This window comes from Scyliorhinus canicula, chromosome 31 (genome assembly GCF_902713615.1).
Source record: "Scyliorhinus canicula chromosome 31, sScyCan1.1, whole genome shotgun sequence".
NCBI lineage: Eukaryota > Metazoa > Chordata > Chondrichthyes > Carcharhiniformes > Scyliorhinidae > Scyliorhinus > Scyliorhinus canicula.
Window position 1 is genome coordinate 10,433,970 of NC_052176.1, and position 22,399 is coordinate 10,456,368.

Consider the following 22,399-nt stretch of genomic DNA (forward strand, 5'->3'; position numbering starts at 1 on the left):
GAAATGTTTATGTAATAACTTCCAGGAATACCCCACAGAGGGGTAATAAGGATATATAACAATATCCAATAATAAACCACAATAGATACCGAGATCACAGTTTCCCCTCTCGGACGGATGTGAACAATCCAACCAGACTATTTACAACAAGCGAAGATTCCTGCCTCCAGCCACCCCACTTTCTCCAGGCTTTCTTCCTTTGTTTGAAACCCACGGAATCACGCAAACGCTTCCGATCAAAATATTATTGCGATGGCCTGGAATCGAACCCGCATCAACTGCTTGGAAGGCAGCGATTCTCACAAGTATTCCCCCATCACTTACTGTCAAATGTTACGTCCTTTTGATGCTTTGCATTAGATGATAAATTGATTCGTAAAAAACTTCTTTCTATGTTTATGTTATTTCACTCCAATTAAAAATGTTCCTGAATGAAAGTGTTCGTGTCGGACGGCTCCAATTCAGCCAGCAGATGGCACCAGTCCACAATAAATGTATTTATTTCTGATGTTCTGTGTGTCATTACATAGGACTCTTGCTCTGGCCTGAGACCTCACCTTGTCCTTGTTCTTGATGCTGCCGTTTAACATAAGAAAATAAGAACTAGGAGCAGGAGTAGGCCATCTGGCCCCTCGAGCCTGCTCCGCCATTCAATTAGATCATGGCTGATCTTTTGTGGACTCAGCTCCACTTTCCGGCCCGAACACCATAACCCTTAATCCCTTTATTCTTCAAAAAAATATCTATCTTTACCTTAAAAACATGTAATGAAGGAGCCTCAACTGCTTCACTGGGCAAGGAATTCCATAGATTCACAACCCTTTGGGTGAAGAAGTTCCTCCTAAACTCAGTTCTAAATCTACTTCCCCTTATTTTGAGGCTATGCCCCCTAGTTCTGCTGTCACCCGCCAGTGGAAACAACCTGCCCGCATCTATCCTATCTATTCCCTTCATAATTTTAAATGTTTCTATAAAATCCCCCCTCATCCTTCTAAATTCCAACGAGTACAGTCCCAGTCTACTCAACCTCTCCTCATAATCCAACCCCTTCAGATCTGGGATTAACCTAGTGAATCTCCTCTGCACACCCTCCAGCGCCAGTACGTCCTTTCTCAAGTAAGGAGACCATAACTGAACACAATACTCCAGGTGTGGCCGCACTAACACCTTATACAATTGCAACATAACCTCCCTAGTCTTAAACTCCATCCCTCTAGCAATGAAGGACAAAATTCCATTTGCCTTCTTAATCACCTGTTGCACTTGTAAACCAACCTTCTGTGACTCATGCACTAGCACACCCAAGTCTCTCTGAACAGCGGCATGCTTTAATATTTTATCGTTTAAATAATAATCCCGTTTGCTGTTATTCCTACCAAAATGGATAACCTCACATTTGTCAACATTGTATTCCATCTGCCAGACCCGAGCCCATTCACTTAACCTATCCAAATCCCTCTGCAGACTTCCAGTATCCTCTGCACTTTTCGCTTTACCACTCATCTTAGTGTCATCTGCAAACTTGGACACATTGCCCTTGGTCCCCAACTCCAAATCATCAATGTAAATTGTGAACAATTGTGGGCCCAACACGGATCCCTGAGGGACACCACTAGCTACTGATTGCCAACCAGAGAAACACCCATTTATTCCAACTCTTTGCTTTCTATTAATTAACCAATCCTCTATCCATGCTACTACTTTACCCTTAATGCCATGCATCTTTATCTTATGCAGCAACCTTTTGTGTGGCACCTTGTCAAAGGCTTTCTGGAAATCCAGATATACCACATCCATCGGCTCCCCGTTATCTGCTGCACTGGTAATGTCCTCAAAAAATTCCACTAAATTAGTTAGGCACGACCTGCCTTTTACGAACCCATGCTGCGTCTGCCCAATGGGACAATTTCTATCCAGATGCCTCGCAATTTCTTCCTTGATGATAGATTCCAGCATCTTCCCTATTACCGAAGTTAAACTCGCTGGCCTATAATTTCCTGCTTTCTGCCTACCTCCTTTTTTAAACAGTGGCGTCACGTTTGCTAATTTCCAATCCACCGGGACCACCCCAGAGTCTAGTGAATTTCGGTAAATTATCACTAGTGCATCTGCAATTTCCCTAGCCATCTCTTTTAGCACTCTGGGATGCATTCCATCAGGGCCAGGGGACTTGTCTACCTTTAGCCCCATTAGCTTGCCCATCACTCCCTCCTTAGTGATAACAATCCTCTCAAGGTCCTCACCTGTCATAGCCTCATTTCTATCAGTCGCTGGCATGTTATTTGTGTCTTCCACTGTGAAGACCGACCCAAAAATCCTGTTCAGTTCCTCAGCCATTTCCTCATTTACCATTATTAAAACTCCCTTCTCATCCTCTAAAGGACCAATATTTACCTTAGCCACTCTTTTTTGTCTTATATATTTGTAAAAGCTTTTACTGTCTGTTTTTATATTCTGAGCAAGTTTACTCTCATACTCTATCTTACTCTTCTTTATAGCTTTTTTAGTAGCTTTCTGTTGCCCCCTAAAGATTTCCCAGTCCTCTAATCTCCCAGCAATCTTTGCCACTTTATATGCTTTTTCCTTCAATTTGATACTCTCCCTTATTTCCTTAGATATACACGGTCGATTTTCCCTCTTTCTTCCGTCCTTCCTTTTTGTTGGTATAAACCTTTGCTGAGCACTGTGAAAAATCGCTTGGAAGGTTCTCCACTGTTCCTCAACTGTTCCACCATAAAGCCTTAGCTCCCAGTCTACCTTAGCTAGTTCTTCTCTCATCCCCTTGTAATCTCCTTTGTTTAAACACAAAACACTAGTATTTGATTTTACTTTCTCACCCTCCATCTGTATTTTAAATTCCACCATATTGTGATCGCTCCTTCCGAGAGGATCCCTAACTATGAGATCATGAATCAATCCTGTCTCATTACACAGGACAAGATCTAGGACCGCTTCTTCCCTCGTAGGTTCCATTACATACTGTTCTAGGAATCTATCGCGGATACATTCTATAAACTCCTCCTCACGGTTGCCTTGACCGACCTGGTTAAACCAATCGACATGTAGATTAAAATCCCCCATGATAACTGCTGTACCATTTCTACATGCATCAGTTATTTCTTTGTTTATTGCCTGCCCCACCATCTCTTTACTATTTGGTGGCCGATAGACTACTCCTATCAGTGACTTTTTCGCCTTACTATTCCTGATTTCCACCCAAATGGATTCAACCTTATCCTCCATAGCACCGATGTCATCCCTTACTATTGCCCGGATGTCATCCTTAAATAACAGAGCAACACCACCTCCCTTACCATCCACTCTGTCCTTCCGAATAGCTTGATACCCTCGGATATTTAACTCCCAGTCGTGACCATCCTTTAACCATGTTTCAGTAATGGCCACTAAATCATAGTCATTTACGATGATTTGTGCCACCAACTCATTTACTTTATTCCGAATACTACGAGCATTCAGGTGAAGTACACTTATGTTGGTTTTTTTACCTCTGTTTTGAATCTTAACATCTCCAGTTTTATTCCTTTTGTTATTACTGGGCCTATTCACTGTGCTCCCCTCAGTCACTGTACCTTGTACTGTCGCCCTTATGGATTTCTGACTATGTCTTCTCTGCCTTGCACTTTTCCCCTTACTTCCTTTTGTTTCTGTCCCTGTTTTACTACCTTCCAACTTCCAGCATTGGTTCCCATCCCCCTGCCACATTAGTTTAAACCCTCCCCAACAGCTCTAGAAAACACCCCCCCTAGGACATCGGTTCCAGTCCTGCCCAAGTGCAGACCGTCCGGTTTGTACTGGTCCCACCTCCCCCAGAAGCGGTCCCAATGCCCCAGGAATTTGAATCCCTCCCTCTTGCACCATCTCTCGAGCCACGCATTCATCCTATCTATCCTGACATTCCTACTCTGACTAGCTCGTGGCACTGGTAGCAATCCTGAGATTACTACCTTTGAGGTCCTACTTTTTAGTTTAACTCCTAACTCCCTGAATTCCGCTTGTAGGACCTCATCCCGTTTTTTTTACCTATATCGTTGGTGCCTATGTGCACCACGACAGCTGGCTGTTCACCCTCCCCCCCCCCCCCCCCCCCAGAATGTCCTGCAGCCGCTCCGAGACATCCTTGACCCTTGCACCAGGGAGGCAACATACCATCCTGGAGTCTCGATTGCGTCCACAGAAGCGCCTGTCTATTCCCCTTACGATCGAGTCCCCTATCACTATAGCCCTGCCATTTTTCTTCCTGCCCTGCTGTGCAGCAGAGCCAGCCACGGTGCCATGAACCTGGCTGCTGCTGCCTTCCCCTGGTGAGCCATCTTCCTCAACAGTATCCAAAGCGGTATATCTGTTTTGCAGGGAGATGACCCTGTTTAAGTAATCAAAGAATCCCTCCAGTGCAGGAGACCATTCGGCCCATCCAGTCTGCACTGACCCTCGGAAAGCGCACCCCAACTCGGCGCAATCCCCTCCGAACCGTTTAGATTCATCAGGTCGCAGTCTCCTCTGGAGGCCAGGGTTCGAATCCCACTCCTGACATTGACATTGATTCAATGTGATAAAATGTGAGAGGTCCCGAGTTCAAAAATCCGGAGGAGCCCGGATGGTGTCATTGACTGAAATCGGGAGGAAGGTGGCGCTCCAGTGAAGGTATTGCAGCGAATATTTCAGTGCAGAACACGTGAAGAAATGAAAGCGATATTTTAAGACCGTTTCACCATGGTGTGGAATTGATATAGCAAATAAAAAACCGCACCCAGTGCTTGTGCACCCAGGTAACTGGCTGAATGGAATGGTTGTGTGAAAGTCCGATAAACCTTTGATTTATTTGCTGAACAAGAATTTCCCCATCTCCACCTTAAAAATAATCAATGTCCCGCTTCTGCCGCCTTCTGAGGCAGAGTTCCAAAGACGCACAACTCTCTGACAGTGAGAAATTTCCTCATCACCGTCCGAAAAGCACAACATCCTTGTTTTTAACTGACCAGTAGTTCTGGTCTCAGCCATGGGCAGCAAGGCGGGAATCGAACCTGGGGCCGTGAAGCAACTGTGCTAACCACTGTGTTACCATGCTGCCCAAACAGTTGGTTCAATATTCTCAAATAATAATATGGAAACGCCAAACGTGCGGCTCGAACCCTCGCCCCTGGGATGTGGAGTCCCATGCTCTACCGACTGAACTGGCCGAATCCCCTGATATTTAATGAAACTGCTGAAAAATATAAACTGAGCGGGTAAATCTGATATAGCCGGAAAAAATTACCAGCATTGTGGTTTTGAACGGAGTCATTTCCAAAACATCACCACAAAGAGAGAAATTCCTGGAACACCGTGAGCCTGACGTGATTTGAACACGCAACCTTCTGATCTGGAGTCAGACGCGCTACCGTTGCGCCACAAGCCCAACTGCTCAGCAGTTTCTCCTCATAGATCCATGTTTTATTTACACCCAACTGTGCGAAAGAAACGCAAAGTCTTAGATTGAGGGATATTAAAGGGCCATGCAGGAAAGGTGATGCACTATAATCCATTGTGCTCTGTACACGTGGCTTCAAATCCCATCCTCGTCTGCAACGTGTCTGTTGTGTCTTTCGTCCACATCATGAGGCTGGTGAAAAAGCTGTGACTTTTAGCTGTTGTTTGACGGCTTGTGGGTGAATAGTGGAACACTGTCCATATTGAAACCACGTTACAAATGATGAGAAAATTACTTATTTGACTCCCTAATTGGGCATAAATTCTGAGTGAGAAACTGTTTCTCCTCCTCAGTTTGAAACTAACGAAGGGGCGGAAATGTTTCTAATTTGTTATTGCGATGGCCGGGAATCGAACCCGGGTCAACTGCTTGGAAGGCAGCTATGCTCACCACTATACCACCATCGCTCACTGAGTCAGTCTGTGTCCTTTTGGTTCTTTAGATTAGTTTTATAAACTGTTTCGTAACAAATACTTCCATTGCGTACGTTATTTCACTCCAATTTAAAACGCTTTTGAATGAAAGTGTCCGTGTCGAACGGCTCCCGTTCAGCCAGCAGATGGCACCAGTCCGCAATAAATCTATTTATCTAATTATTTCTCATGTTCTATGTGTCATTACATAGGACACTTACTCGGGTCTGCGACCTTAACTTGTCCTTGTGTCCTGATGCTGCCATTTTCACCCTGTTTAAATAATCATAGAATGCCTCCAGTGCAGAAGGAGGCCATTCGGCCCATCGAGTCGGTATCGACCCTCGGAAAGAGCACCCGATTTCGGCCCAATCGCAACTAACCTTTCGAATACTTCAGGATAACCGAGTGAAGGTCGCAGTCTCCTCTGGAGGTAAGGGTTCGAATCCCACTCCTGACGTTGACTTTTCCTCCGCGGGGCACCATCCAAACCTGGAACCCCTCCCTAACAGCACTGTGTGTGTACATACACCAGATGGACTTGCAGCGGTTCCAGAATCACCCCACCGCCCATTCTCACGGACAATTAATGATAGATTGTAAATGTTTGGCCGAATCAGCGACAGCCACAGCCAGAGAGATCTGCAATAACCCTGAGGCAGGAAAGGCAACTCATTGTCCTTTGGCACAATAGCAAAATACCGCGGATGCTGCAAATCTGAAACAAAGACAGAAAATGCTGGAAATATTCAGCTGATGCGGCAGCTTCTGTGGAGAGAGCAACAGGTCATTGCAGTGAAAGGTCAGGATGTGAAATGTTATCTATTTCTCTTTTCACAGATACTACAGGTCAGTAAAGTATTTCCAGCATTCCCTTGTGATTAGCTGAACATCCTCACACTCTGCAGCTTAGACCGTTGAAGTGTCTGTACCCTAAAGAAAAATATGGATTAAAATCCCAGCCGAGCCTTATTCAGTTTGACCATCTGTGCGATTGACAACTTCCATAACGGGGAAATGTGTTGGATTTCTAGTCGAAAGGTATGCCTTTTGCAGGTTTCAATTCAGTAGAATATCTACAGAGATTGTAACGCAAGGACAAATTTCAGCTGCCATCATCCAGTTGTTAAATCTTTCCACTAGAAATCCATTGGATTTTCCCCTTTGACTTAAGTCCTGCTCTCAGAGGCTCTGTTCAGTATTTTCAATAAATTTTATTTTGAATCCTCTATGTCCAGAGAATTGTGACGCTGAAATTGCTCAACCTTCTCTCCATTGTTGTCTACTCTGCAGGTACTGAATGCACTGTCTAATGGAGACATGCTCACAGGCCTGAAACCCTTTCAGGTTTGAGGCCTCTTTTGGTCAATCAACAGCAACCGGATGTCTGCAGAGAAACTCGTAATGTCAAGCCCCTCTTCCCAGGATGGACATAATCAGGGACAAGTTGTCGTTTGAAGAGAGAATCAACGGACTGAAGATTTGGTCTGAGATTCCTGGAGTTTTGTGAAGAGAACAAGGTGGTGGAGCAATGTGCCAATAGCAGGATACGAGTTTGGGATATTATCCAGTCTGTGCTGGGGGGCTGCGGGAAGGAAGTTGTATTGTCTCCCCACCCAAGCTGAATGTTAGGATTGAGCTGGTGTTCAGATTCCGAGAGGAGGGTGAAATCCTTTCACTGAGTTTCAAGCTTACAGTGAGGTTGAGTGTCTTGAGTTACAGGAAGATGTAGACGGGCTGATCAAATGGGCAGAAAAGTGGCTGATGGAATTTAACGCTGAAAATGAGATGTGATCCACTTGTTAGGGCATTTTCGCAGTAACTTCATTCCAGTGTTAATATAAGCCTATTTGTGGCAATAAAGGCTATTATATTATTATAGGATTAATGTGAATGGCCTGACACTGGGAAGTTCTGAGCAACAAAGGGACCTTGGAGTGTTTGTCCGTAGATCTCTGAAGGCAGAAGGGCAGGTTAATAGGGTGCTGGAAAAGGCATCTGAGGTATTTGTCTTTATCAATCGGGGCATGGATTACAAAAGCAGACAGGTCATGTTGGAGTTGTATAGAATGTTGGTGAGGCCACAGCTGGAGTACCGTGTGCAATTCTGATCAACACGTCATATGAAACATGTTACTGCACTGAATGGGGTGCGGAGGTGAATCAGCAGGCTGTTGCTTGCTTTCTTTTAAGATATGGAGAGAGGTTCGTTTTTGTTCTCTCCCAGGAGCAGAGATGACTGAGGTGTCATCTGATTGAGGTGCACAAGATTATGATAGGTATAGACAGGGCGGATAGGGATCACCTGTTCCCCTCACTAGAAGGGTCATTCAAGAGGGGACATTGCATTATTCTGTGATTCTGTTCCAGATCAGATCTTGGAGGTGTTGCTGCCGTACTCACAAGAGGCAGCATGGTAGCATGGTACTTAGCAGAAATGCTTCACAGCTCCAGGGTCTCAGGTTCGATTCCCGGCTGGGTAACTGTCTGTATGGAGTCTGCACGTCCTCCCCGTGTGTGCGTGGGTTTCCTCCGGGTGCTCCGGTTTCTTCCCACAGTCCAAAGATGTGCGCGTTAGGTGGATTGGCCATGCTAAATTGCCCGTAGTGTCCTAAAAAGTAAGGTTAAGGGGGAGTTGTTGGGTTACGGGTATATGGTGGATACGTGGGTTTGAGTAGGGCGATCATTGCTCGGCGCAACATTGAGGGCCGAAGGGCCTGTTCTGTACTGTTCTAAGGCGGTGGTCCAATTCTTAAAGCAAAAATTTCAATTAAGGACGGGGTTCTCAATAAGAACAAACCGGAGGTGTGTGATGTTGGAATCTGCTGAGCACTGATTCAATTTTATTCATTGTTGTGTCTCAGAATAAACACGTGGATTGTAGCTGTCCATTAAGACAAAAATAGAATTCTGAAGTTTCTGGCCAGTAAGTTCACAATGTCCACCATACATCACTCATCATCCTCAGCTGCATCACATCTGGTCCACATTTCCTCAGCAGAGAGCACAGTTTGACAGCAGAGAACACAGTCCCACAGCAGAGAGCACATTTCCACAGGAGAGATCGCAGTTTCCCAGCGGAGTGCCCAGTTCACAGCAGAGATCATATTCCACAGCAGAGAGCAGTTACACAGTAGAGATCTCGGTCCCACGGTAGAAATCACAGTTCAGCGGGAGAGAATATACTTAAATATCGGAAAGCAGTTTAATTAACATCAGGGAAAACCTTTCAATAACAGAGCGAAGATGCAGAGAACACTGTTACACAAGAGGAAAGAGGGTTGATTTTAGGAGGGACCACTTTCTATATATGATCAGTCAGTCGATTCTCCTTTGCGTGTGTGTTATCTTGTGTAAGGTGACGGTGTCCTGCTGCTGTGTGTGTTCCATTGTTGGTGAGTGACAGAGTGGAATTGTGCCGCCAGGGTGCGCTGTCGAGCACATGTGCTCCTGATGAACAACGCTGCGGTAGTAAAGAATTGTGTCCTTTCAACGCCGTAATAACATGGAGCAGAGTGGCGCAGCGGAAGCGTGCTGGGCCCATAACCCAGAGGTCGATGGATTGAAACCATTCTCTGCTAGTTGCTTTTCTTAATATCCGGTACAGTAAAACGAAACACGGTAGCATGGTGGTTAGCATCAATGCTTCACAGCTCCAGGGTCCCAGGTTCGATTCCCGGCTGGGTCACTGTCTGTGTGGAGTCTGCACGTCCTCCCCGTGTGTGCGTGGGTTTCCTCCGGGTGCTCCGGTTTCCTCCCACAGTCCAAAGATGTGCGGGTTAGGTGGATTGGCCATGCTAAATTGCCCGTAGTTTAAGGTTAATGGGGGGATTGTTGGGTTACGGGTATACGGGTTACCTGGGTTTAAGTAGGGTGATCATTGCTCGGCACAACATTGAGGGCCGAAGGGCCTGTTCTGTGCTGTACTGTTCTATGTTCTATAAAACACTTTCCGCTCAAGTAAAAAGAAATATTCAGCTGCTCGCCACAAGTCTGTCTGATCTGACATTTCTTTCCAGGACTCGGCTTTTTAAAAAAAACTCAGCTTCCCCTTCCAGCAAACACTTAATATGTGCAATCAATGTCTGAAATGGCATGTACTCACACAGGGACACACGCTGTAAATATTGCAAACACCCACAATCTCAGGCTTTCCGTGATTGCACAATGTTCAGCACCATTCACAACTCCTCTGTTAATGAAACAGTCCATATCCAAATGCAGCAATCCTGGACATTATCCAGGTTTGGGCTGAAACCTTCCAGGAAAAGATCACTCCCGTACCAGCCCCTCGAACAGGCGCCGGAATGTGGCGACTAGGGGCTTTTCACAGTAACTTATTTTGGAGACTACTTGCGACAATAACCGATTTTCATATTTTCATATTTCATAATAAGTGAGAATATAACGATCACCCCTTGACATTCACCGGAATTACCATCACTGAAACCCTACTACCAACATCTTACTGATTGCCATTGGCCAGGAACTGAACTGTTCATATAAATACAGCGGCTGCATGGCAGGTCAAAGACTCGGACTCCTGTGGCGAGTCACTCACTCCCTGGCTCCCCAAACCCTGTCGACACGGCATAAATCAGGAATGTAATGGAATAATTTCCATTTCCTTTAATATTTGCAATTTCAGCAACACTGAATAAGTTTGACACCATCTAGGACAAGGTATCCCGCTTGATCGGCATCCCATCTGTAAACACTCACTCGCTCCACCACTGATGCAGATTGGCAGCGTGTATACCAGCTACAGGATTCACTGCAGGAAGTCACCAAGGCTCCTTTGGCAACACCTTCCAAACCCACATCCACCACCATCTAGAGAGGGACAAGGGCGGCCGACACAGAGCGACACCACGACCTGGAGGCTCTCCTCCAGCCACTCACCATTCTGCTTTGGAAATATATCGCTGTTACTTCACTGTAGCTGGATAAATTATTTCTCTGATGCAATGTAAATGTCTCTGTGTATATCTGTGTGTGTGCGCATATGTGTTTCTATATGTGTGTGTGTATTTGAGAATATGAGTGAATGTTTATGTGCCTGTGTGTATATACCTGTGTGTTCGGGCGTGTACAACTGTGTGAGTATAATGTCCAAAGATGTGCGGGTTAGGTGGATTGGCCATGCTAAATTGCCCGTACTGTCCTTAAAAAGTAAGGTTAAGGTGGGGGGGGGGGTTGTTGGGTTACGGGTATAGGGTGGATACGTGGGGTTGAGTAGGGTGATCATTGCTCGGCACAACATCGAGGGCCGAAGGGCCTGTTCTGTGCTGTACTGTTCTAAGTTCTAAATGTGTGTGTCTCTGTATACTGTGTGTACACGTATATATATATACCTATGTGTATACCTGTGTGTGTATGTTTAAATGTACGTGTGTGTGTAACTCTGTGTGTATAATGTGTGAGGGCCTGTATACTGTGTGTGTATCTGAGTGTATACGTGTGTATATCTGTGTGTGTGTATACCTGTGTGTGTGTTCGAGCAGTCTTCCATCAGTCTTCCAATCTTTCCATTTAGGAGCTGGTTTAGCACACTGGGCTAAATCGCTGGCCTTTAAAGCAGACCAAGGCAGGTCAGCAGCACGGTTCCCATACCAGCCTCCCCAAACAGGCGCCGGAATGTGGCGACTAGGTGCTTTTCACAGTAACTTCATTGAAGCCGACTCGTGACAATAAGCGATTTTCATTTCATTTGCATATCATTATTGTTTCCACTCTGAGAGTCTTTTAACCATTTCTAGTGTGAGGATGGATCTTACTCTCAACAACTGTTTGAGGATTATCCTGTACTTGTCAGGCTCTGTGGCTCAATGTAAGGATGCGATTCAGGATGTGACCTTTCAATGTCAAGGACAGTTTATACGTTTGCATTCATTTCACGTAAATTTCCAGCACAGAAAGAGACCATTGCTGTGGGAGGTTTTAAGCAAACAATGTGTGATAGCTTTGGACCGGCATTTAATATCAAACACAATTGTGAAAGATAATGTAACCTACAATCTGATACTGGATTGCTCAGGAAGTTTAACTTGGGTTGTTCACATTCATTTGATCTGTGATACTCAGACTGATTCTGAGTCAGAATTCTGACATGAATGTAAAATGGACCACAGTCTGGAATTGCGGCAGTGTCTTCCATCTGGAACTGAGTGAGTGAGGATTTTGCAATAGTTTGCAAGTTACAGCTCAGTTCTTAGTCATCGAAATTATACTGTATCTTTTATTTTCATAAATTAGGTGAGTTTTAAATGAGAATCAGAATTTGTATCTTTGTCACATTCAGCATATCTCAATCTGAGAATGGAGCTGATATTTGGATTTGCATCTAATGTATTTGTGAGGACACACTCTGGAGATTAGTACAGCCACCCATAATGTGAGTGATGTGACTCGTATTTAACTCGAATCTCAGAGTACATTATTAAGGTTAATTGTGTAATTCTTAACCGGAAACCAGTTTTCTCTGATATTGATTATTTCACTAAGCCTGCTCCATCGTGGAACTGATATAGTTCTGATGAGAGAGGGTGAGAATTTGCAGTGGGATTTATGGGGCCTCCTGTCAGTGGTACTGAGTTCGGGTGACATGGACACAGCGTCTGTCTCTCCTGCTGTTTGATTAATGGGTTGAAAATGTGTCTCTGGAACTATTTCTGCTGCCTGAGACTGTGGAACTGATGGCCTGTCTGTGTCTCTGTGCTCTGTCAGTGACAATGTCCGGACTCTGTGTGAGGAGCTGGCGACTTGTGTGGAGCAGACGTTACATTTATTCATGTTCAGAATATTCTGGTATTTGTCTGTGGAAACAAATTATATTTAAAAACTTAAGGGCAGTCAACAATTAGCCAATCACAGGCCAGGTGAGAAGAATCTGGAGGTTTTGATTGGCTGACATTTTCAAATTCGGAACTCCCGCCAATTTCGGTTAAAGAAAATCCCAAATAACGGAACGGCTCAATGTTCAGTAAACCATTTGAATCTCACACTTTGTGATCTGTTTATTGGATTTTCCCTCCCAGAATCCTGGCTCTATTATAGGAACAGTTTGAATTTGTCAGTCTCTTATCTGTAACCGGCGGCAACCAGCAATTTAAAACGGAGCAAATCTCAGCTGACTGCAAAAGCAGAAACATAGAGATTACTAACCAACTCCTTCACACAGGCTGCACAGGGACAGTGAGAAAGGTCTGATTTCTGAGCCTCTCTCCTGAATGCGGCCGGGAATGTTACACTGGGAAGTGTGGAGAGAATCCCCGACTCTATCCCGCCGGTGGAACAGGCAGCTTTGTGTCCGGAGAATAGGGAGGGGCGGGGAGGGGCAGATCTTAAAGCGCTGCAATGGACACAGGTCCTGTGTGTGCTCAAATCTCGCTGATTCCGTCCCCTGGGAAAACTGCGGAATAAACACATCAACCGGGAAATAACCTCTTCATTCCCGCCTTTATTCTGTTCCGGGAGCAGAAACCAGGTCACCCGCGAGAAACAAAATAATAATCTCCTCATCAATTCAACTCACCAGTTGTTAAACTCTGAATATATTTATCATTACATTTAAATAATTCCCTCCTGAAATTGTGTTTCTCCTCATTGTCCGTCACAAATACCAGACTGGGTTTAAAATCCGCTCTCAATTCAGTTTGAGTGTCTCTTCTGTTTGAAACTGTCAGTGACGGGCGGGTATGAAGCCACATTCACAACATTCTGGAACGGGACAAATCTCTGTCCTCCACAAAGAGATTTCTCATCAAGTCAATGCGGGAAAAGATGGTGCAGCTTTTTCATAGAGATTGAGGGTGGCTGTTAAAAGAGCCGTTGTATTTGGGGTGGTTTTCAGTCCATTGTGCAGTTTTACTTGGAGCTGGTGTACTTGGTCACCGCCTTTGTCCCTTCCGACACGGCGTGCTTGGCCAGTTCCCCGGGCAGCAGCAGGCGCACGGCGGTCTGGATCTCCCGGGAGCTGATGGTGTGGCGCTTGTTGTAATGGGCCAGGCGGGAAGCCTCACCCGCGATACGCTCGAAAATATCGTTGACGAACGAGTTCATGATGCTCATGGCCTTGGAGGCGATGCCGGTGTCGGGGTGAACCTGCTTCATCACTTTGTAGATGTAGATGGAGTAACTCTCCTTCCTCGACCTTCGCCGCTTCTTGCTGCCCTTTACTGCCGGTTTCTTAATGACTTTCTTGGCTCCCTTATTGGACTCAAGGTGAACGCGCAGGCGGCGCACAGACAGCTCGCTGGAGCTGTGAAGCAACTGTGCTAACCACTGTGCTATTGTGCTGCCCCATTTGATTGCAAGTACAAAGCCACAGCCACTCCGCTAACTGAACTGCTTTTAACAGGACAGTCATTGACAATTTGTTCGACATAAAGCATTATAAACCCAGTCTAAAGTCACTCCAGGAAGTTAGTGCTTTCATGCGATGTCCGGAGTCCAAATCTGTCTGTGAGAAGGGATAGAATCTCCGTCGAAAAAGGCCATTGGATTTGGAGACCAACACTTGAACTATTTTAAAATCTCAGCTTCCGAAACGCACTGTTCGTCTGGTTACATTATTTGTGCAACAATATCAGCTACATTGGAAATATCGTGGAAATTCAAGTGTTATTGAAAACATTGTGGATAGTCGGTGAAGAAGTTGTGTATTTACTGCGGCGCACTAACCAACCAATCAGAAAATGTGCCAGCTTACTCCTGACTAAATGTAACCAGCTCTGATGACATTAAATTCCAGATTCACGAAATCAGTAAATTTAAATTTCACCAGCTGCCGTCCTGGGATTTATTCTCTGTCCCAAAGATTATTTCTGTCCCCTGGATTCCCAATCTAGTGACATAACCTTTCACCGCGTGAAAAAAAACAGTTCATTCAGCAAATCATTAAACATCATCCTGAGGTGATAAGAATTCCCTCCACAGGACTGTATTGAACCGATTGACACAAAACATTTTGTTCTAATTGGAGCATCGATTATTTGTCCAGATCAAACAGATAGTGTTGACTGCTTAGCATCTAAACAAAGCACCAAGATGAGAGATAATTGAACGAATAGAATAGTAAGAAAGTAAGGTCTGAGAAAAGCCCGGCCATGTTTGGAAGGAAAGGAAGAATGTAAATAGCAGAGAATTGCCTCGATTCCTCGACTCCGATTAGATACAGCACGTCGCTCAGATCTTGGACTCTCAATATCTTCGGGTGAGGAACAGGTCGGCGGCAGTTCGGTCCTTGTTGATTGGAGCAAACTGATCAATGCAGCAATGCGAAGCTCCTTAACCCAGAGGTGCACGGACAGGGATGGCACTCAGATACAGGACTCCAGTTGGCGATCAAAAGTAGGAAAAGCATATCTTGTTTGAAATGAAATGACGATGAAGATAGAATTTAAGTCGATTTGTGTACGGATCTTAGTTTCGACTTCAATGCATCAGGATGGCCGCGCGGTCAAAGGTGCCGCGTTCAGATCGCAGTCGTTTCTGGAAGCGAGGCTTCGAATCCCACTCCTATTGTTTTCTTTTCCTCCAAGAGGTTAAATTTCTCCAGCAAGATTTTCAACCTCAGGAAGATCCAATTCCTCCAATTCAATGGAAAAGCGTTGGTCTCAGGACATGAGATTACTGGTAAAATACGCACAGAAAGACCCGGCAGGCGGCAGCCCAGTTAATGACTCGATAATCTCCTTCAGTGACTCTGGTTGAGAAGTTAATATTGATCTCGGGACTTCGGGTAAAATTCGTCTTCTCTTGTTGTAAATAGTCTGGCTGGTTGGATTGTTCACATCCGTCCGAGAGGGGAAGTTGGGAACTCGGTTTCTGTTGTGATTTATTGTTCGATAATGCTTTATTTCCTTATTGTGAGCCATCCACGAACATCAGTATGTATCTATATTGCTCCTCTGTGGGGTACTACTGGATAACGTTTCCAATACAGATTTGACAAAGGGTCACCTGGACTCGAAACGTTAGTTGTTTTCTCTCCCTACACATGCTGTCAGACCTGCTGAGACTTTAAACCATTTTCTCTGTGGGTCCCTATTTGTGAGCTTTAAAAAGTTAAATGTGTCATGCTGTCTCCTTCATTCCGGGACTAATGTCGGGATGAGCCAGCAAAAAAGATTCTGATAGGTATTTGCTGCAAAGCAAACAGGAATGTGCGTTATGATTACTTTTGATGAAAGGGAGAATGTAAATAGCCGAGAATAGCCCCGTTTCCTCGACCTCGGTGTAACGGCCCAGCACGCATTCGCTGCGGCACTCTGCTCCCTTAACCAGGAGCTGCGACATTACTGCCCTTCGGTAGCCAGACAACTATTCACTTTCTCATTTGTTCATTCAGCAAGAACACACGTTTGAGCAGACTGATTCTCGTTAGTATAGTCCAGATATTTTACTTTCGTGCTGAATGGTTGTTCTGTGAAGGTGATGTGATTTATTTTGTGACGTTGCTCTGATGGGAAAGAGGGGAGTGACTGGAATCACCTTCATCGAAGGAAGTTCGGGGCGGCAGTTTCACATCTGTGGCACCATTGATCAACCTGTTCCTGATTTCTTCAAACTTTGCCTCAAGTCCGACACAGGGAAAATCAACCGCGAGCAGAGCGGCGCAGCGGAAGCGTGCTGGGCACATTATCCAGAAGTCGGTGGATCGCAACCACCCTCTGTTATTTATTTTCTCATTCACACAAAAAGCAAACAAGTCGCTATCACCCAGGAGCACATTTGCCTTTTACTTTATTATAATCAAACTTTTGCTTTCTGTCTGATCCGCTCCTTGACACCGTTTCTTCAGCTACCCACAGTACAGTCGAGGTGACTCAGTTGACTTCTCCCAGAACACTCTTCTGCCGTCTCTACTGGATTAACGTCCTCCTGTTTGGACACTGGAGGGGTTCTTTGGCTACTTGTCTATGAAAGCAGCACCGGAAGCAGCTGTGGAGAGAGATTCCAGTCGCCAGAGTGTAACTCTCCAGTTGCATACTTCACGTCGCTCAGATCTCAAACTCTCAATATCTTCTGGTGAGGAACAGGTGGAGCGGGAATTCGGTCCTTGTTGATTGAGGGAAACTGATCAATGCAGCAATGAAAAGCTCCTTAACCCCCAGCGGCTTGGACAAGGATGGCACTCAGATACAGGACTCTGACTGGGGTTCAAAAGTAGGAGAAGCATATCCTGCTTGAAATGAAATGACAATTAATTTAGATGTGGAGATGCCGGCGTTGGACTGGGGTGAGCACAGTAAGAAGTCTTACAACACCAGGTTAAAGTCAAACAGGTTCATTTCAAACACGAATTTTCGGAGCGCAGCTCCTTCCTCAGATTAATGGCTATATATGTTTCAGAACCATTTATAGACAAAGTCAGAGATGCTGGACAATGCTCGGAATGCGAGCATTTGCAGGTAATCGAATCATTACAGATCCAAGGAGAGGGATAACCACAGGTTAAAGAGGTGTGAATTGTCTCAAGCCAGAACGGTTGGTGGGATTTTGCAAGTCCAGGCCAGATGGTGGGGGGTGGATGTCATGCGACATGAATCCAAGATCCCTGTTGAGGCCGCACTCATGCGCGCAGAACTTAGCTATATGTTTTTGCTCGGCAATTCTGCGTTGTCGCATGTCCTGAAGACCGCCTTGGAGAACGCTTACCCAGAGATCAGAGACTGAATGCCCTTGACTGCTGAAGTGTTCCCCGACTGGAAGGGAACATTCCTGCCTGGTGATTGTCGCACGATGCCTGTTCATTCGTTGTTGCAGTGTCTGCATGGTCTCGCCAATGTACCACGCTTCAGGACATCCTTTCCTGCAGCGTATGAGGTAGATTACATTGGTCGAGTCGCACAAATATGTGCCGTGTACCTGGTGGGTGGTGTTACCACGTGTACTGGATGGTATCCAAGTCGATGATCTGGCATGTCTTGCAGAGATTGCCCTGGCAGGGTTGTGTGGTGTCGTGGTCTCTGTTCTGATGGCTCTGTAATTTGCTGCAAACAATGGTTTGTCTGAGGTTGCGCGGCTGCTTGAAGGCCAGTAGTGGTGTGGGGATGACCTTGGCAAGATGTTCATCTTCATTGATGATGTGTTGAAGGCTGCGAAGAAGATGTCATAGTTTCTCCGCCCCTGGAAAGTACTGGTCGACGAAGGGTACTCTGTCAGTGGTGTCCCGTGTTTGTCTTCTGAGGAGGTCGGTGCGGTTTGTTGCTGTGGCACGTTGGAACTGTCGATCGATGAGTCGAGCGCCATATCCTGTTCGTACAAGAGCATATATCAGCATCTGTAGGTGTCTGTTACGCTCCTCCTCGTCTGAGAAGATCCTGTGTATACAGAGGGCTTGTCCATAGGGGATGGCTTCTTTAATGTGTTTCGTGTGAAAGCTGGAGATGTGGAGCATCGTGAGGTTGTCTGTGGGCTTGCGGAAGTGCTAAGGTGACCGTCCTTGATGTAGATGAGTGTGTCCAAGAATGCAACAGAATTTGGAGAATAGTCCATGGTGATTCTGATGGTGGATGTTATTTATTGATCTCATCGTGTAGTTGTTTCAGTGACTCTTCTCTGTAATTCCAAGGGAACAAAATGTGATCGATGTATCTGGTGTATAACATCGGTTGCAGGCCCTGTGTGGTGAGGAAGTCTTGTTCAAACGTGTGCATGAAGATGTTGCAATGTGGAATTAATAATAACCCAGGACTCCGGATAAATTTCCTCTTCTCTTCTTGGAAATAGTCTGGCTGGTTGGATTGGCAGGTGACGAAGTTGAATTCACCCAGAATCCTTTTCCGTCTCCTGTCCTGGATGAATTTCCTCCTGTTTGGACACGGGAGGAGTTATTTGTCTACTTGTCTGTGAAAGCAGCACCAGAAGCACCTGTGGAGAGAGTTTCCAGTCGCCAGGATGCAACTGTCTAATTGGATCCATCACGCCGCTCAGATCTCAGACTCTCAATACCTTCGTGTGAGGAACAGGTCGGCGTCAGTTCCGTCTTTGTTAAATGGAGCAAACAGGAAAAGCACATCTAGTTTGAAATGAAATGGCGATGAAGAAAGAATTTAAATCGATTTGTGCACGCAGCATATCCTTTGCCATAACGCGTCAGGATGGCCGAGCGGTCGAAGGCGCCGGTTTAAGGTCGCAGCTTACTCTGGAGGCGTAGGTTCGAATCCCACTTCTGACATTCACTTTTCCTCAACGAGGTTAAGTTTCTCCAGCAAAATGCTCAACTCCAAGGAGATCCAACACGTCTCATTCAATGGGGAAGCAGAGGTTTCAGGCCATGAGATTACAGCTGGAATCCGCACGGCAAGATCTCACAGGCAGAAGCCCAGTTCAAAGAATGAATGGCCTGTTCAATGACTATGGTTGAGGAATTAATATTGATCCCAGGACACCGGCTAAAATTGATCTTGTATTGGTGTAAATATTCTGGCTGATTGGATTGTCGAGGTGACTCAGAAGACCTCTCCCAGAATCATCTTGTGCCGCCTTTTCTGGATGAACTTCCTCCAGTTTGCACACTGAACGGGTTCTTTGGCTCCTTGTCTGTGAAATCAGCCCCAGAAGCAGCTGTGGAGAGAGATTCCAGTGGCCAGGATGCAACTGTCTCATTGGATCCTTCCCGCTGCTCAGATCTCAGACTCTCAATATCTTCGTGTGAGGAAAAGGTAGGCGGCAGCTCGGTCTTTGTTGATCGCAGAAAACTGATCAATGCAGCAATGAGAAGCTCCTTGACCCCCCAGCGGCTTGGCAAGGATGGCACTCAGATACAGGACTCTGGCTGGGGTTGAAAAACAGGAAAAGTACACCTGGTTTGAAATGAAATGACACAGAAGATACAACTTAAATCGATTTGTGCACGGAGCATACCCTTTGACATAACGCGTCAGGATGGCCGAGCGGTCGAAGGCACTGCGTTAAGGTACGCAGTCTCTTCTGGAGGCGTGGGTTCGAATCCCACTCCAGACATTAACTTTTCCTCCAGGTGGTTACGTTTCTCCAGCACAATGTTCAACTCCAGGATGATCCAGACCTCCCATTCAATGGTGAAGCGGTGGTCTCAGGAGATGGGATTCCTGGTTAAATTCGCACCCGAGGACCCCACAGGCAGAAGGCCTGTCCATGACTGGTTAATCTGCTCACTGACTCCGGTTAAGGAATTAATATTCATACCAGGGCGCCTATCAAAATGTCTCTTCTCGTAAATAGCCTATCTGGTTGGATTGTCGAGGTGACTCAGTTGACCTCTCCCAGAATCCTTTTCTGCCGCCATTCCTGGAGGAACGTCCTCCTGCTTGCACACTAGAGGGGTTATTCGGCGACGTGTCTGTGAAAGCAGCACCAGAAGCAGCTGTGGAGAGAGATTCCAGTCGCCACGATGCAACTGTCTAATTGGATCCATCACGCCGCTCAGATCTTAGTCTCTCAATACCTTCGTGTGAGGAACAGGTAGGCGGCAGTTCGGTCTTTAATGATTGGAGCAAACTGATCAATGTAGCAGTGAGAAGCTCCTTAATCCCCAGCGGCTTGGAGAAGGTTGGCACTCTGATACAGGACTCTGGCTGGGGTTCAAAAATAGGAAAGGCACATTTAGTTTCAAATGAAATGACAATGAAAATATAATTTATTGCACCTGAGGATCATGAGTGATGCACGGTGGACATTGTGAACTTATTGGCCAGAAACTTCCGAACTCTATTTTTGTTTTAATGGACAGCTACAATCCACGTGTTTATTCTAGGGCACCACAATGAATAAAAGTGAATCAGTGTTCAGCAGTTTCTAACATCCCAGACCTCCAGTTTGTTCCCATTGAGAACCCCGTCCTCGATAGAAGTTTTTTCTCTACGTATTGGACCTCCGCCGCCTGGGAATACGGCAGCAATACCTCCAATATCTGATCTGTAACAAAATCACAGAATAATGCAATGTCCCCTCGTGACTGACCCTCCTCCTGGGGGGAACAGGAGCTCCCTATCCGCCCTGTCTATACCTATCATAATCTAGTACCCCTCGATCAGATCACCCCTCAGTCATCTCTGTTCCTGCATGAGAGAAAAAAACAAGCCTATCCAACATCACTTCATATCTTAAATGTTCCATCCCCAGCAAAATCCGGCTGAATCACATCTGCACTCCATTCAGTGCAGTCACATATTTCCTGGCCTCACCAACATTCTATACAATTCCAACATGACCTGTCTGCTTTTGTAATCCATGCCCCGATTGATAAAGACAAATATCTCAGATGCCTTTTCCAGCACCCTATTAACCTGCCCTTCAGCCTTCAGAGATCTATGGACAAACACTCCAAGGTCCCTTTGTTCCTCAGGGCTTCCCAGTGTCAGGCCATTCATATTAATCCTATAATAATATAATATTCTTTATTGTCACAAAGAGGCTTATCTTAACACTGCAATGAAGTTCCTGCGAAAATCCCCGACTAAAGGCATCATGTCTTATTTTTCAGCGTTAAAATCCATCAGCCATTTTTCTGCCCATTTGACCATCCCGTCTATATCTTCCTGTAACTCAAGACCCTCAACCTCACTGTAAGCTTGAAACTCAGTGAAAGGATTTCACTCTCCTCTCGGAATCTGATCACCGCCTCAATCCCAACATTCAGCTTGGGTGGGGAGACAAGCCAACTTCCTTCCCGCAGCCCCCCAGCACAGACTGGATATATCCCAAACTCCTATCCTGCTATTGACACATTGCTCCCCCACCTTGTTCACTTCACAAAACTCCAGGAATCTCATATCAAACCTTCAGACCGTTGATTTGCTCTTCAACCAACACCTTGTCCCTGATTAATTCCATCTTGGGAAGAGGGGTTTGACATTCCGAGGTACTCTGCAGACATCCGGTTGCTGGTGATGGACCAAAGGAGGCCAACAACCTGAAAGAAAGCCTCTCTCACAGCCCTGTGCGCGTGGCTCCATTAGACGGTTGGGTCAATACCTCAACGAGTTTAAGTTTTCCCAGCAAATCGCTCAACTCCAGGCAGATCCAACACCTCTCATTCAATGGGGAAGCAGAGACTTCAGGACATGATATTCTAGCTGGAATCAGCACAGCAAGATCCCACAGGCAGAATCCCAGTTCAAGACTGCATGACCTGTTTAGTGACTCTGGTTGATGAATTAGTATTGATCCCAGGACACTGTAAAATTTATCTTCTTTTGTTGTAAATAGTCTGGCTGATTGGATTTTCGAGGTGACTCAGAAGACCTCTCCCAGAATCCTCTTGTGCCGCCTTTTCTGGATGAACTTCCTCCAGTTTGCACACTGAACGGGTTCCTTTGCTACTTGTCTGTGAAAACAGCCCCAGAAGCAGCTGTGGAGAGAGATTCCAGTCGCCAGGATGCAACTGTCTCATTGGATCCTTCCCGCTGCTCAGATCTCAGACTCTCAATATCTTCGTGTGAGGAACAGGTCGGCGGCACTTCGGCAGCAATGAGCAGCTCCTGGACCCCCCCAGCGGCTTGGACAAGGA

General features: G+C 45.8%; 1 protein-coding gene and 4 non-coding genes across 5 annotated transcripts; 2 read left to right on the forward strand and 3 right to left on the reverse strand.

Annotated features, from left to right (window-relative positions):
- Nucleotides 1-5,344: 5,344 nt before the first annotated feature.
- On the reverse strand, nt 5,345-5,416 carry trnaw-cca. Its single transcript has one exon. It is a non-coding gene; the product is annotated as a tRNA-Trp (tRNA).
- A 407-nt stretch (nt 5,417-5,823) lies between these two features.
- trnag-ucc lies at nt 5,824-5,895 on the reverse strand. The gene has a single exon. It is a non-coding gene; the product is annotated as a tRNA-Gly (tRNA).
- A 7,841-nt stretch (nt 5,896-13,736) lies between these two features.
- On the reverse strand, nt 13,737-21,723 carry LOC119958859 (late histone H2B.L4-like). Its single transcript, XM_038787363.1, has 2 exons — nt 21,670-21,723; nt 13,737-14,118 (listed from the first exon to the last, which is right to left on the reverse strand). The coding sequence occupies exons 1-2, from the start codon at nt 21,721-21,723 to the stop codon at nt 13,768-13,770; spliced, it is 405 nt and encodes a 134-aa protein (XP_038643291.1). The 3' UTR covers nt 13,737-13,767.
- Nucleotides 19,002-19,084, forward strand: trnal-aag. Its single transcript is given in 2 exon segments — nt 19,002-19,039; nt 19,050-19,084. It is a non-coding gene; the product is annotated as a tRNA-Leu (tRNA).
- On the forward strand, nt 19,789-19,872 carry trnal-aag. The gene has a single exon. It is a non-coding gene; the product is annotated as a tRNA-Leu (tRNA).
- Nucleotides 21,724-22,399: the final 676 nt, after the last annotated feature.

What these genes read in the sequence shown, in the direction of transcription:
- LOC119958859 (XM_038787363.1), bottom strand. Translation starts at nt 21,723, where the DNA reads ATGGAATTAATCAGGGACAAGGTGTTGGTTGAAGAGCAAATCAACGGT. An exon ending in AGCAAATCAACGGTCTGAAG is followed by an intron (nt 14,119 to 21,669) that starts GTTTGATATGAG and finishes GTTCACCTTGAG; the next exon opens with TCCAATAAGGGAGCCAAGAA.